The 16,031-nt window shown below is 39.4% G+C and overlaps 1 protein-coding gene across 1 annotated transcript in view; it reads left to right on the plus strand.

Moving 5' to 3' along the window:
• The window catches only part of Pino (protein pinocchio), a 136,100-nt gene that overhangs the window by 94,463 nt on the left and 25,606 nt on the right, over positions 1-16,031 (plus strand). Inside the window, exon 3 of the mRNA XM_076803950.1 lies at positions 15,528-15,606. Coding sequence (XP_076660065.1) covers positions 15,528-15,606 — 79 coding nt within the window. The remainder of the gene's footprint in view (positions 1-15,527; positions 15,607-16,031) is intronic.

Consider the following 16,031-nt stretch of genomic DNA (forward strand, 5'->3'; position numbering starts at 1 on the left):
CATTATTAATGACCACGGTTTTAATCGCTTCATTGATTAGATAGATCCGTTCGTAAAGCAAGTCTGATAAAATATTACTATGGCCACTGATAGGTCATAGCACCTGCGAGATGGATTGATCATTATACTTTATCTTATTTTGGCTCTTCCGACGTGGTACTCAACTGAGAATCCCAATATCAACAAAGCATTTTATAAATATTAATTACATTTTATTACATTACCATATATTTCACTATTATTTATTAGCATTGCCAAGCGAATTCATCAATAAATCACTTTGTCAACCCGTATTATATAAAGCAATAAAATGTGTACTTTCGTGATACACAAGTATTGAGATATTACACCCCCCCCCCCTCTCCACACACGACTTAATCCCAACCAACTTGGATTATACCTCCTCTTAATTACCGTTTGATGACAGCTTGTCCCAAAACAAAGTGTAATCGCTAAACTTTAAACACGCATAACTTTTGAACCGGTGAAATCCTCGCCTTAAAACTTCGATTTTTGGCATTTTCTCGTCAAGATGTACAAGATTATATAGTAAAAAGTTAAAAATGTCTAGGTTGCCAAGATGAAGTGTAACCTTATATTCATTAAATTACGTTGTATATACGGATATTTAGTTTGAAAATAATACAATAAGTATATTAAGATTGACACTGTGATTCACACGCGAAACTACGTACTTTGCTACACGTGTATTCCGTGACTTTCGATACACGAATAGGTATTATTACGATCTGTTTACCCTGATACGCGTCTATCCGTGTATTAAAAAGTGCACGTTCAAACCTAGGACCTCTAATCGATACCCAAGCAAACCTAATCTCCGTATCTGAAACAGTCAAAACATATTTGTATACCATACATGTAAACGAACGTAAAATTAACCAAAGAACGTAAACACGAATCGATTATGCGAGTTCTCCACAGGAACGTGCAAACAATTTAAGCGCACATTGAAAGGGTATTGACATCAGGGTTAATCATGATAAGGCGACTACCGTTGGATTATCATATTTACCAAACATTTGATTAACTATAAATATCAACCGATGGACTTTTCTCTTTGTAAGCCTTCGCCATCATTCTGAAAATAGTATCCACAAAAAAGGTACAAAAAAAAAAGGCGCAAGAAAAGTAGAGTATAACATTTAAAACTTTATTTAATGGTTTTGTACATAACTCACGAAATATTGATTATTGTGTGAACATTAATAAAGACCCAAGGAGAATGTAGCCTCGTTTAAAAATTTCTTTAACTTTTTGTCATAATTCAGAAAATTCTCCCTGCGATGCTGATATCGAGTACATTAACTGCAAAATAAGTACCAGCATATGGTGGTAATATTGTTTGTTGTTATCATCCCGTTTAACACCAAGGAAGACTTGGGGATCCTGGTGTAGAGGATAAAAACATTTTTTTGTGTTGGTTGGTAGCTTTAATTTTTCTCCTTTGCATTAATTTTGGTAGTTTAGCCCAGGATCTCCCGTAAAAATAAAAACGTGGCACCGCATCCAAAATTATAGTGAATACAACAACTACGAAACAAGTATCGACCGTAAGATTATTCACTAATAGAGGTTATCCTCGGCACACGAGAGCATCGGCCAGTGCATCACGGGTGGGTCGCAGCGACCCGAATGTGTTAATCAACCGTGGAACCTGACCTTTCAACGATCGCAACGTTGTCCGGCAAGACGACGAGGAACACTGAAAATTGGCAGGCTGTACGGCCGCGTACCAGGACTCTGGAATTCGTCCGTGATAACGTACATTATCACTCCGGCGACTCGTTATTTATTTATCAACATGTGCCAGTAACGTGTCGGCGCCACGCGCGGAGAATCCCTGCCCCCGTGTGTAGCTCGTCCGTACACACACAAACGTGCACGCGCGGGCCTCACACTAACTCGCTGGAGCAGCGCACACGGTTGCGCAGACGGGGGTTTTCTGCCTCGGGTCTCGTCGCCCCCCACCGTCAGCGCTCGCCCGTCTCCGCGAAGCCCAACCCACACCGCAGTTATAAAAGGCACTCGCGCGACGGTGGTTAGCTTCAGTCAGACTAGAAACATCGCAACCGTTAGTACGAAGTTTCTAAAGACCCCCGACTGTTTAAAACCAGCTTTTCTCTGAAAGCATCGTTATTCACGAACAGAATCTTTTACGTTTCGACTGTACATCAAAGTTCGAAAAACCAGTGAAAGTCAGTGCACTGCTCTTGTGCTTCAACTGTCGTCCGGTTTTCAAGGATTACTGCGAAACGTAAGTTACAAACACACACGCGCGCGCGCACGCATACACACATATATATATATATATATATACACGTAGAACCATAAAACCTCTCTCCCCCATGCATTTGTGAATCAGCGACGCGTTGTTAAATTCGTGCGGTGTATACACCGATGTGCGAGAATTTCTAAACACAACGGACTTGGAGAGAAAACGTGTATTCGAACGACGATCGGAACCGTGGATCTCTGGCGCTCGTTACATTGAAACGTCGCTGGACCATGCTTTCACCATGCTTCCGAGAGCAGTTTTCCTCCGCGTCGAGTTGTGTGTGTTTCGAGTATGTATATTCTACGTGTTTCTCCTACTGGAAGTTAGAAAGTCTTGATCCCGATGGTGTAACGAGAGAGGTTTTCGATAGGGACGCATGCATGCATACACCGAGAGCGAAGAAATGAACACGCCGTGAGAATCAATACTCCGGACGTCTAGTCGTGTAACTAACTTCAGATCGGTAACTTCGTTCCGACGCCCAACGGTTGAGCGTCGTCAACCGAACAAAATTCTTCGCGCCGAAAAATTTCTCGATCACTTGGAAACACAGCTATCGATCCCCGTTGCGTTCTCGATCTATTTCGCTGTCACGATGTTATCTCGATCGTCGAAGGCAAAACGACGCGAGAAAATAATGAATTTTTCGAGGTCGAGTTTCTCGAGAAAAAATGGACGGTTGGGGTTCTTCGAGATCCACGGGTATCGATGGCACGGCTTCGATCGACAAACGATTATGCACCGGTGAACGGTTCAATTTTACGAGGAACGTCACCGACATGCAACGAGGTCATATCTTGGGCGATGATTATGTTTGTTTGTGTGCCGAGCCTCGTTGGAAACCCGTTACGCCAGTCGCTCCACGGCGAATTCCCGAGGCGGAATTTTAATTTCTCAATCCTATTAACGCTTCGCTGCATTCCTACCCATTTCGCTCATGCATGACGCTCGGAAACATTTTCGTGTCGATCGAACGCTGGTATCACCGCATGGATTGACCTCGCGTGTAGCGGTACAGTTTTTCTTTTTTCTTTTTCTTTTTCCTTTTCGCTCGTGCACGCGGGAAATGTTTCCCGACAACGAAACTGCGGTCGGTTGTGCGGCAGGGGAGCCAACTGTTGAAAATTTCAAGATCGACTCGCTGACCTGGCTGCTGAATTTTCGAAGCGGCCAGCTGCTGCTGTCGCCTTTGTTTACTTTTTAAATCCAACAGAGAATAAAACGCGACGGTTTTTTTTTAATCGTATTCCGGATAAATGTGTTTTACGCAGTCATATTTTGAAATCATTTCTTCTATCTTTTGAAAGATAGAAGGTAAAATTTAGGTAAAATAGCGATTAATTTACATATGGATTTAGGCAAAATAGCGTTTTAAATGTGGGACTGCTGGATACGTCAAAACGATCCGAATTTTTTGTTTTGAAGACGGAAGGGTGTTTATTAATAAAATGATTAAATAAACTCGATAATAGACACTTTTGCAATTTTCGTTAATAGTCGGTCCACTCGGTCATTGAATATTTAATTACTTGTAAGAACATACAGGATTAATGAATTTTTAACTGATACAGCTGAATAAAACCTAATATAGCACTATACTGGGTGACATATATGTTTGTATAGCTATAAATTTTCTCCTTTAAAAATGAGTATACAAACATATGGATTAACGTGGCCATCTATGGCATGCCAATAAGTAGACTGCAAATTTTGCGCACGTATAGAACAAGTGAGTAGGCAGAACACAAAATAGTAAAAACTTTAGGGCTTAAAAATATTTTTATATTATTTTCTTTTTTTTTTTAAGATTATGTTCCATCTATTGAGATTATCAAGGTTACTTTCAATATATTGTATTAAAATTATTAAGATTATTTCCAGTCTATTGGGACTATTTTCGATCTATTAAGATTATTTGTTGACTGTCGGGTGTAAAAATCCGATTTCACAGAAAGATCCACAGTCTAGCAATAAGTACGTAATATGTCGACCAATTTTTTATTTAACACCAGAAGTATGGAATTCTGGTCGAAGCATTTTCATGAAAGAGTCAAGACCATAGGCGGTCGAAGCTTTTATGGCGCTACCGTATTTAGTGTTATCAACCTAAAAAGGAAACACCGACCTGCCTTCGCACTTGCACGCGTGTACATACACGACGCTGCGTTGATCGGACATTATGCAACCAAAGGTCCTTGCAATGTCGTTGCTTCAGGGCAATTTAAACATTGCAATTACATAAAGTCGGTCTAACATGTCGTGCATTTTCACGTCACGTGAGGTGGCGTTCATGCAGGCTGATTACATACAACAATTGTTTACTTACCGTTTGACTATCTTCATTGTTCGCCGTGGTCACGACCAAAAGATTTCGTACAATACAAATTGCCTTTGTGCTATTCTCAAATAATATATTCTTCCTTATAGTTTGAAGTTTATATAATACCCTAGGTAGGGCAAGGTTATTTTTGGTTTACTGCTTCTATATTTTTGGTTGCTACTTATATTCCCTTTTATTATTTCAATTTCTGTAACGTTTATTTCCTTTTTATTCTTCGATTATTATTATTTTATTTTTTAATTTGGTTCGAACTTCGTTAATAAATTGATTCTATTTTCTATATATTGGTCGATAAAAATACATATTTACTATTAACGATATTGTGTAAAGTACATTTTGAAAAGGGTTTCTTCATCAACTGGTGGTTGAGCCACTCAGGGTTGATAGTTATCATTTCCAAAGAATGTTTTTTCTTGCTTATATAATACACGTATATTATTGCATAATGTAAATGTAATATTATCTTTTCCAAAAGACCGTGTGTCCGGTAAGCTTTCGTCCATAGCCAAGTAGACATCGGTTGTTATGTAATTTCCAAATGCAAATGCTCGATATATTGGCCCAGGAATTAGGGTAAAGTACCCAATTACTGTGGGGGTATCAGCTACTGTGCCTATATTAATTATAGTTATTTTTAAAACATAATGAATATTAAAAAAGAGATACTACATTTTTTCATTAAAATTGGTTAATATATATATATATATATATATATATATATATATCTCTTTTTTAATATTTATTATGCTTTAAAAATATGTATAATTACTATAGGTACAGTAATTGGTACTCCCATAGTAATTGGGCCCCTACTGTATAATATAAATTTAACACGTGCAGTTTCTCCGATTGTTTTTCAAGCTTGTCGCGGTAATCGTACGAAATCTGCAATTTATCTATGGAACGACATAGAATGTCGAGTAACATAGCATCGGATAAGATTTGCTGTGCGCAATAACTATAATGAAGCGGACGACGAGACTATGTGCGGTGCTCGCGCCACGCTACCGAAAATGGCGCAACGGAAATAACGCGCAAAAATGGGGAAACTCGGCGGTATCTATGGCCGATCAGGGAAACTGGCAAATCCCGGCGAGGTAAATCCGATTTTCCGTATTTCCGTTCGTGTCCCGTACTCGTAACGACCCGATTCCGCTTTTTCGCCGCGGCCACGCATCGGTGTGAGAGTCTGCCAGAACAGTCGACGAGGTCGATCGATATCGAATTTTCACCCCCGCGTCCCACGAGAGACAGATGGGGAGAGAGAACGCCACGACCTCGAGGGTTGTTGGCCTCGTTTCATATACCCCACCATGGTTGACGACGGGGTCGAAGTGGTGCTCCTCATGGGCCACACATTTGGGTTAGCCCCGTGCGCACTCGAGACGCCTTGATGAAAGTGGCGCACGTACTATATACTATCCTAGTAAAATACACGTTCTGTCTGACGCGTAAAACTTATCCTATTCGAAAGCTTCGGGTCCGAAATGATGTCACTTGTATCGTGTACGGGGACAGTGTTCTTAAGTGCTTCCGCCTAGCATCGAACGTAAAAAAAGGTAGTCGCGGGAGACATAACTTTCTTTGTTTTTAATTATCATATTTCTTCACAAAACTCGTACTAGCACATTCGCGAGTCTTTTCTGATTGAAATGATACCAAACACGATACAATTTGGATCCTGTTTGCTTGTTTAATCCGCGATACGGTAGAATCTCTATTATCCAAAATGATCAACGGATTTTGGGCGTCCGAATAATATAGAGGGAGTTGCCTAGCTACAATGAAGGATTCGTACAATGAATCCTGTTGGATTGAATTGTTTAGTTTCGAATAATGGCGACTTCAGATACCGGAGGTTCGGCTAATAAAGGTTCTACCGAATCGTCAACTGAAGAAGCGAATAGGCTCTAAATTGTGTCGTGTTTGGACTCATTTGAATCAGAAAAACGCCACAAATATGTTGGTAAACATTCAATAAAGGAAACAACAACAAAAATTGAAATTTACTTGGCCGAGTAAAAAGTTATTTATTGATGCAGATCGAAATGTAATGATGTAAATACTTTGACAAATCCTATGATAAAAATACAGATACAGGAAATAAAAATTAGAATGCGAATGAGAAATTTCAAGAATAGGGAGATGGTGTTGCTATGTGTCTTAAGTTGATATAATTTCTAGATTTTTTAAAATAATCCTGAGTGAATAAGTCTGATTAGAAACTTAATTGGCAAGATTGCACTCCTCTGTAAATATCACGTGTAGAATAATTTGTATTGAGAACCCAGCACGCTGGTTTCGCGTTCGTGTTCCACTTTCGAGTGCGAGCACGCATTGCGTGCACTTAAAATACATTGGAATTGGAGATGGTCGCAAATTAGGTCCGCTTAATATAAGTACTCTCTATTTTGCGCGCGAACATTACACAAATATATGTACATCAAACTCACGTAGTTAATACCGTTATTTAAAATATGGACTCCATTTACATTTTTACATTTTTTCTACCAATGAATAAACCATTGTGCATATAAAAAATATCTATTCCCGCCTTTTTTTTGCTTTAAAATAATAAGCGATAACGTTCGGGGAAAAATGCGTGGTAGGTAGCTGTTCTACAGATTCACTGCGAAAAATACTATTGAAACAATGTTGACCTTTTATTTTACTCAAAGAAAATTTTTATTTGATCAGATTTGTCAGTGCTTGAATCATTGCAATCCGTGTGTGTTAATGTAGAAAATTTAAACCGTAAATTACTTCGAGCTCGCAGAAGCTAATAATAACGTGTTGAAAATCGAATGAATTGTTCGTGTTGTCGTGAATTGTTCTATTTTAGTGAATATAAGCAATTAACTGGTGAGCGAGCGAAAACTGACACGATAAGTGTTTGCACGAGCTTGTTTTATTGCTTACCCGTCTTAAATTTACGCAGGAAGATATTTACGCCTGTATAAAATTTTGAAACTATATATCAAGACACTGACACGAAAAGTATTTTTACCGTAAGCAGTAATAACACTACGAGCATATTGGCTTGAATATTCAAACGAACGGTATTCCACTTTTGGTACAATCCGCTTTTAATAAATTACTTGAATTAACAAAAGTGTTGGATAGTTGGTCGCAAACCCTTTCACATTCTCGGAAGAGATATCTCGAAAACCGATTTTTTTCTGTCCGATTTCACGATTTTGTTACTTGTCTTCATTTGTCCATCGCTTTCGACGAAACGTTACGTGTACATAATTAACGCAATGATTGACTGCAAAATGAAACAAAAATGAGAACACAAAATAAAGATAAAAATGCTGTATCTCTCTTTGCGTAGAGGCTAGTCTTCGAGAATGTAAAGCTCTGTAGTCTGTGGCAGCACAGTTGCCCAAGCCTCCTCGCTATGTCGATGAATCACGGGACTGGCGGTACGCGGACTGCGAACTATGTATATTCGTGCATCGCGATAACAACAGAAAGGTGGATTGTTCATTAGGGGTTCTAATGGTCAACGAGTTTATGCGTCGTCGATCTCGTGCCGGTTTGACGCCTCGACCTCCGACTACTTTGGCGCACGGGCGCATAGTGTCCGCTGCTTACATACCCCTTTCTTAACGCTCTTCTATTCTCGTACGTGGTCGGAATAAAAATACGGGATCACGCGGGCCCAGACTACCGTCTCGGGACAGTTGCCAGCAGTTCGCGAACCCCCGGTTCCCTCGTAAACTGACGCCCCGAAACGGGCGAAAGCATTTCGAGCAGCTAATCTTAGAGGCCCGACACGCGAAAGAGGGAGTAAAAGGTGCAAAAGCAGCAGAAGTCGGGCTTTCACTCGCGGCTTCGCAGCCCCGCGCGTTGGATTAAGTTTTCCCATCTGCTGAAGGCTGCTGCTTTTGCGCGATTTATGGTGCGAGGCCGCGTACGTGCTCCGTTTTCCGAATTTTCTTTTTTTCGTGAGTCGCGAAGATTCGCTAGTCTAATGCTTAACCCCTCTGAGCCCAATCGTGTGCATGTATTTTCTTAGCATGTTCGTAGCTAACTACGAGAACAGTTTCTAGTAACTACGTATCGTGAAATTCTCATAGCAATTTCACAACTTCGACATTTCGGTCACGTGCGTTGCACTCGGGATTCCGGAAACACCCAGTACATTGATGAAAGTTAACCTACTTCCTGTAACTATAGTTACCCGAGCTACTTCGATGGTTCCCAGCGATCGAAAGTGGTCCAGAGAATTATTGAATGGCTGTTTCACACAGTGGATTGTTTAATGAAAGACTGCGCGAAGTACGTCATCGATGTTACTATAAAAGATTCATCCGCTACGTCAGACCTTCGATCTTGAGCGTAACCTGTCGACACGTGATCGCCCCTCTACCATTCACGTTCCATTGAAAATTTCATTCACGATTGAACATTTTCTACATAAAACCGAGCAGGATTTCTGAACGAGCACACCTGTGCTATATCGGAAAAACTATTACTATCTAATATAAAATAAATGAAATGTCGAACGTACAACGCTTAGGAGTTTAAAAATTGCTTTAAAACTAGCATGCGAAGAAAGTAAACCGCGTAAGTGAGATTAAAGTGCGAGGATCACGCGTGTAGTTTCTCTTTCGGATATTAAATGCGGCGATATTGAATTATTAAGAAATAGATTGGAAGTCATTGTGTAGACATGATGTGTCCTAGAATAGATCGGAATTGTGCATGGAGTATTATTGATTCTATACTCTTTATTAATATCGTCCAATTAAACGTACAATATTCCTGTAGTACAAACATGTGATTTTGTAATATAATTATAGTATGTAACTATATATTTATAGTATGACTAACATTTGTGATGTAGAAATTGAAAAAGTTTATTGTTTTGTTAGACTCAATTGTTAAAGATAAGAATAATGATAATAATAACTTTTTTTTAATGTTAATAACTGGGAACAAATGTCAATAATAATAATAATAAATTAATGATTTCGTTAAAATGTCGTTTTGAAATCGATTGCGAGGTGAATAATTCAGAATCGATGGTTTTGTTACAAAAATAACATTCTATTTCGCAGTAAAAGTTTTTAAGGACAGTCTATAAAAAAAGAAAACGATCGCCAAGTCGATGAAGACCCACCCGCCTATGTATAGATGGAAATGTGTGTCACCCGCGAACTATAGACGAATATTCTGCACAGTTTTGTGTACATTAAAAATAGCACAATCGCCTTCGGTCTCTACTATTTTTATAATTGCATTGCTTACGTCTTTAGAAGCGAAACAAAGAAGGTATTAGCCTCTATTGCCGACTGCCTTGTTCTCTCTTTTCCTTTCACTTCGATTCGACCGAGATCCATAAATGAGCTCGCAATTCGCGTTTAATTATCCAGCTATCGCCTTCGAATTTCATTTCGTTAACAGGTTCGTCAATTTCAGAATTTACACGTCGCGCGTTCCACTAATTCTGTTAATCCGCTGTTTCGTTGTCTTTGAAAGGATGGCCGAATGGAAAATAATCATCTTTTCTTTCTTCAAGCCGGCAGCTTTTGTGCCGTTTCATTTCGCTCTTTCAAAAAATAAATGTCTCGCCAATAAAAAAAAAGTAAATGTCGCCAGATCAAGACATGTGCCCCCACTCTAACTTCCCCTTCTACCGCGCTATGCCTTGACGCGTTTCATTTCGTTTCTCATCTGCCTGAGACACTGTTTCGACTGTCAATCCTGCAATATAAAGAATTCCTTCAAATCGAAGCAATGTATTTAATAAAAGAAAAATTGAAACGTTTACGTGTATGGTACTCGGTAATAATCGAATGTGATGCATTGAATATGTTAGCGCGAAAATTTATTTTCACATCTGCGACGTGGCAGTGAACGTGTTAAAATATATTACTCAATACTTTGAGTATTATTCGAACGAAGCAAACATCAAGAAAAATGAAAATGAATAGGAAACATTAGAAAACAGAAGAATTAAAGTAGTCTATACAGCCTTTTCTCGATTAGTGTCCCAAATATCTGGCCGATAAAAGACCCAGAACTATCCCAACTAGCCGAGAGGCGACCGAGAGGCGTTTTTTACGTTCGGTGTGGAACAAAGAATAGTATCTCCTGAACGATATATGTTTCTGGGTAGATCCTTGTTGTAGGACATATATCGAGAAAAGACTGTATACAACTTCTGTGTGACCTTTTAAAAAATTTCATACCGGAACAATATAGTTACATTTTTATTTTCGTTTAGGAAAAAGTTGGTATAATTTGGTAGCACATACTATTGAATGAGGAAAAGCGCGAAGCGCAAGTCGGGCTGCTTTATCGTTGACGTAGTACGTAACGCGACGTTCAACTGGCGCACGTTAAAACGCGGAACGTCTGCAGGCGACGTTATCAATGTTTCGTAAATGCAAACGGCGGTGTTAGGTAACAACTGTTGGGGTCATCGATCGTGCAGTACTGCATATAAACGGTACTCGAGGTAATTAGGTCGTCGACGACTAATGGGAACCGCGTTTATCTTCTGGTTGATGAAGTTCCGTAGGATTGTCGGCGGTTGTGAAAATTCGAATTGCGCCCAATAGTTTCTGCCCCTTTTTAATTACTGTCAATGCAGTTGCATTCGATTGCGAAAACGCGTTCTACCGTTGCGGTGCCTTGTCACGAAGTTGACGAAATAATTATCTTTGTTCCGCGCGCGTTCGCTTTCCTTTGTACTTTACAAACGGATTTCATTTAACCTCGCTCGATTAATTTCGCAACTCTCAAACTATAAACGAAAGGTTTCCAGCGCGTGATTCTGGAAAATACTTCCGTAACAAATTCGAAATACAGCAGTGAAACTTTCACCGACACATTGGTGACATTTTTCTGGTTAAAACGAGTCCAAACACGACACAATTTGAATCGTATCTAACTGTTCCGTTATTTGAATAAATTTTAGTTCGGATAACAGAGGTTATACTCTATCGTGGGGTTAAACGGGTACAAATGATTCAAAGTGTGTCGTGTTTGGTATCCTTTTAATCAGAAAAATGCCACGAATATGTTAGTATACGTTTTGTAACTTTTGAAAAAAATTCTTAAAGTATAAAGTTTTTTTTTTCAATTAATGAAAACTGAATTTCATTCTGAGCGGAGTAGTTTACATTAATTCAAGGTTCGAGAACGTTTCATTTCTATAATGGTTACAAAAGTCTTGGTATTGTTGCGGTGTAATTCGAATCACCGGCTTCAAATAGAAATCCCCATTAACATTCCATCGGCGCGTTTGCGCAAATCAATTTACAGCGGACTAATACACGCCATAGTTTGTCAGATACCGTTTCAAATCGCGCGTATCAGTTTTTCACCTTGATTTTCTTTTCTAAGAATACAACCAAGGCTTTCGCGTGGCTGCTTGATAATGAAATCAGCTGCGCATTGCCAATGTGTCAATGATGAAATCCTTGACATTCTCTCACGACCTTCTGTGTCGACACACACACGGGGTTCTCTCGTTTTATAATCGTCGCCGTTGTAGCACCTCGTTCACATTCATAGTCTCCCCCCCCCCCCATCAAAATAAACATTCAAGGCGAAAAACTTCGCGATTGTTTCCACGGTCAATGTTACTTTCCGTTTGCGTATACGGGGTGTCTCACAATTGCCTGTTTGTATGGAGTGCAATTCGTTAAAACCAATTTCGTTTTCGAGGAAATCGGATTCTATTTTTTTTTTCCCATGCACTAACAACGAGGTTGTCGGTAACAGTGACAAAATTGTTGTGTCGTTAGCAATGGTCAGTCTGATAATTATTGCAGCTTCCTAGACCTTCAAAAGTTTGACGTAAAAGTTCTTTACGACTCGAGCGAATAGTTCAGATAGATAATATTTGCATCGAAACGCCGGAGTGCAAATTTCCAGTAAAACATCGTCTCAGTGTTATATCAAGCTGTGCGAATATCTAAAAAATTTAACTTATTTCAAATGCATTGCAATATCATTAAATATTCCATTGCCTTGCGAGTCAATCAATCAATCAATCAATCAATTCTCAAAATAGTTTCCCAAAATTCCTAATAATAGCCCGGTTTCTAAAACAGGCATCTGCCAATATATTTGGCATTCAAGCAATATACTTATATAGGCCGTTCGTGTTCCGCATATTTGATACATAACGAGGCCACGATGTCTAATAATATTAGATAAGCAAAACAGTTATATCAGAATGGTCTATTTTGAAGTTCGTCCGCCCTAAAAATAGTTTACTCCGAATATTTGTTTACTTACGTGAGGCATATTTTCAGAAATTCTCAAGCTCACGATACAATCGGTAACTGGATCCTTATATGTATTGAATGTCTGCGTACAAGTCGGATCAAACCACGCGGACTTAGTGCTGAGAATGATTCTTGCCGCTAGTAACTAAATGGCTTACGAATATCGCGGCAAGAATCATTTAGGTCATGCGACTGCAGTGGTCTAAATAATCTGTGCCGCTCGGCTCGTAAATTACCCAGCGACTATAACGGCAAGAATTATTTGGGTCACTCGGCTTCTACCACTCAAATAATGCAATTAACCTCTTAACCGGTCTCTTGATAAGAATATGTACTACTATACAATGAATTCATTGAACCTTCTGCCAATGATCAGAACCCCGCATTTTTAGCTAATTCTCCATTACAAGTCCAATCATTTCTTGTAAGGATCTCTGTTCTCGCGTGACATCAAAGTTACGCATTTGTTACTGGAATTTTTCAATTTTTGTTTCTGGAATTTTTCAATTTTTGTTTCATCTTATTGCTTTGACTTCAACGCGACAGTATTACTGGTCTACATCTTCAGAGTAGGATTCGATAGATTACTTCTTTGTTAATAGACCAATTCCTTTTGTTGTTGTAAACAGAATCTGGTATATTTCCGAATTCTGTACATTGTATGATACACAATTTTATTTGTTTAAATTGGGTTCTAGAGAATTTAAATGATTGAAAGCTCAACCACGTGTATACAGTGGGCTTCCTCGGAGAGTCGATAAATCACCGGTGGAACGTAATCGTAATTAAAAAAAGAGACGAGCGCGATTAGGATCATTGATCGCGACGTATCGACTGATCAGGGAACTACCTGTGCAAGGCTCTCTCGCGATTGCACAATCGGTTATAACGATTATTCGAAATAAAAGATTCAGAGCGTGTCCGGCGATCGTGTCGGGGCTTTCTTTCACGGGGAAAGTAAAAGTGTGTTCGCGTTTCGTGCCAAGGTGAGATCCAATGGTGAAACTTATCGCGGGGTGTCCTTCGCGGTTTGTCTACCCGGCGCGCCGTATGTCCTCGTCGCTGCACAATGGGCCGCATCAAAACAATTTGCCGACATTTCTCCAATAAATCAACATTCTCGTATCGAATCCGTCGAAACTGCATCGCCTTGTAAACGTTTGTTAACCTCGAACTTGGAAAAATCGAGAAAACAACAACAAACAGAAGCTGAGGTAAATACACTGAACGTTTCAAAGATAGCATTTTCTACCTGGAAAAAATGCTTTCACGGCCATGTTCGATATTGTCTTTATTAATTCTTATTTCTTTCACGTTGAACCGATCAATGGCGATAAGATTACAAAAATTAGCAAAGCTGGCCGCGTAATTTCCGAGGAGGGCACATCTCCTTACGCCATTGTGTAAGAATCATTTTCTCCATTTTGTTCTACTGCGGGAATTATTACTCGATTCTTGGATAACTTGGTGTTACGCGAAACGTTCCATCAAAATCCCAATTTTCTAGTATTCTAGGCTATTTTCTAGTCCGATACAAAGACATACATAATGATTTAAAATCGCCTTGCTAGGGTTAAAGATGTTAATATGTTTTTTTTTTTAACCTTCGGGTAATGGCGCGAGTCCACCACTTTCTGTTTGCACTCAATTGCAACAGTGCCATCCGGGACGGCGCAGCGAGATTTAATGAACCGTTAGATTTCGTCACAGTTTCTAATAGCGCTATTCTCCCTATAATCTGAAAATGAAAAGTTTCTTGAAGTCACGACTCGCAATTTGCTCAAAACTACATCGAACGAAGTATCGGATAAACAGCGTTCTGAAAAGCGAAAGGGAATTTTCGAAGGGACTAAAGCACAGCGCGTGAACGAATCATCGACGTCAGCGCACCAATGACGATAATATTAATCCAGTGACAAAACTTGCTTTAATCATTTTTTTATCGAACGTTTACTAACACATTTGTGACACTTTTCCGATTAAAATAACACCAAACACGATACAATTTCGATCCTATTAACCCGTTTAATCCTCTATACAAGTGAAACCTCGATTATCCGAACCGATGACCTCGCTATCGGATCAGTATATCATCTCGCGATAGTGGGAGTAAATTCTTCGCATATCTTGAGAGATTATTGTACGCTATATGTATAAGCCGTTCCCAGGTCAAATAGATTAACCATCGTTCCAGTTGTTTTTTTTTAACATTTCACATTCAGAATAAATTTCCTTAATACAGTGTTTACTCGATATATGTCCAATACACGAAAGGGTCAGCGAAGCTCTAGAGGCCTCGATTCATGGCTTCTCACGGGGTATATCCCGCGGCGGTGGGGATAGATCTGGGACTTTCATCGGCTAGGCATTTGGGACATACATAGAGTAAACACTGGAATTAGGAATGTCGAACATTGGAAGAACTTCTGATTTTCTCTTTTATTTTGTGAAGTTAATGAACTTGACAAGCGAGCGGCTCGCGTATTTCTGGTTTTTAGAATACGCGATTAACCACGGAATTCCCCAGCGGGGGTATCTTGTTTACCGAGCAGATCTGTTCCGGGGATTCCTCTATCGCCTGTCCTCGTTCGAATCGATTTGCGTCACCGATTAATAAATCGCTGTTCCTCCTCTGTTTCAGTTGTAACCCATCGAAACAACAACAACATGTCCGTTACGACGTCCGTGCAGCCTGCCACCGAGAGCCTCTCTCGTCACGGGTAAGCACCACTTTCTTCGTTACGTGAGAAATAGGTGAAACAGCAGAATGTAATTCAACTCTGGAACATTCGACGTGCCAAGCGGCTTCCTCGACACTATTTCTCCGATATGTTCTATAAGAAAACGTTTTTATTGCGGAAGTATTCGTGTAAAAGGTTGTCAATTGGTAAGAGAGCGAGGTCCTCTGAGCAATATTTAAATTAAAATATTTGCTAAACTAGGGTAACGTACCCAATTACTGCGGGGGTACCAATTACTGTGCCTATATATTAATCGTACTTATTTTTAAAGTACAACGAATACTAAAAAAGAGATATTAAATTTTTTCATTGAAATCAGTTCATACATATGTTATACAAGGTGTTCCAAAAATGTTGTACTTCCTTGAAACGAGAGAATCCTGAGAAATGAAAAGATTCTTGAA

This window comes from Halictus rubicundus, chromosome 2 (assembly GCF_050948215.1).
Source record: "Halictus rubicundus isolate RS-2024b chromosome 2, iyHalRubi1_principal, whole genome shotgun sequence".
NCBI lineage: Eukaryota > Metazoa > Arthropoda > Insecta > Hymenoptera > Halictidae > Halictus > Halictus rubicundus.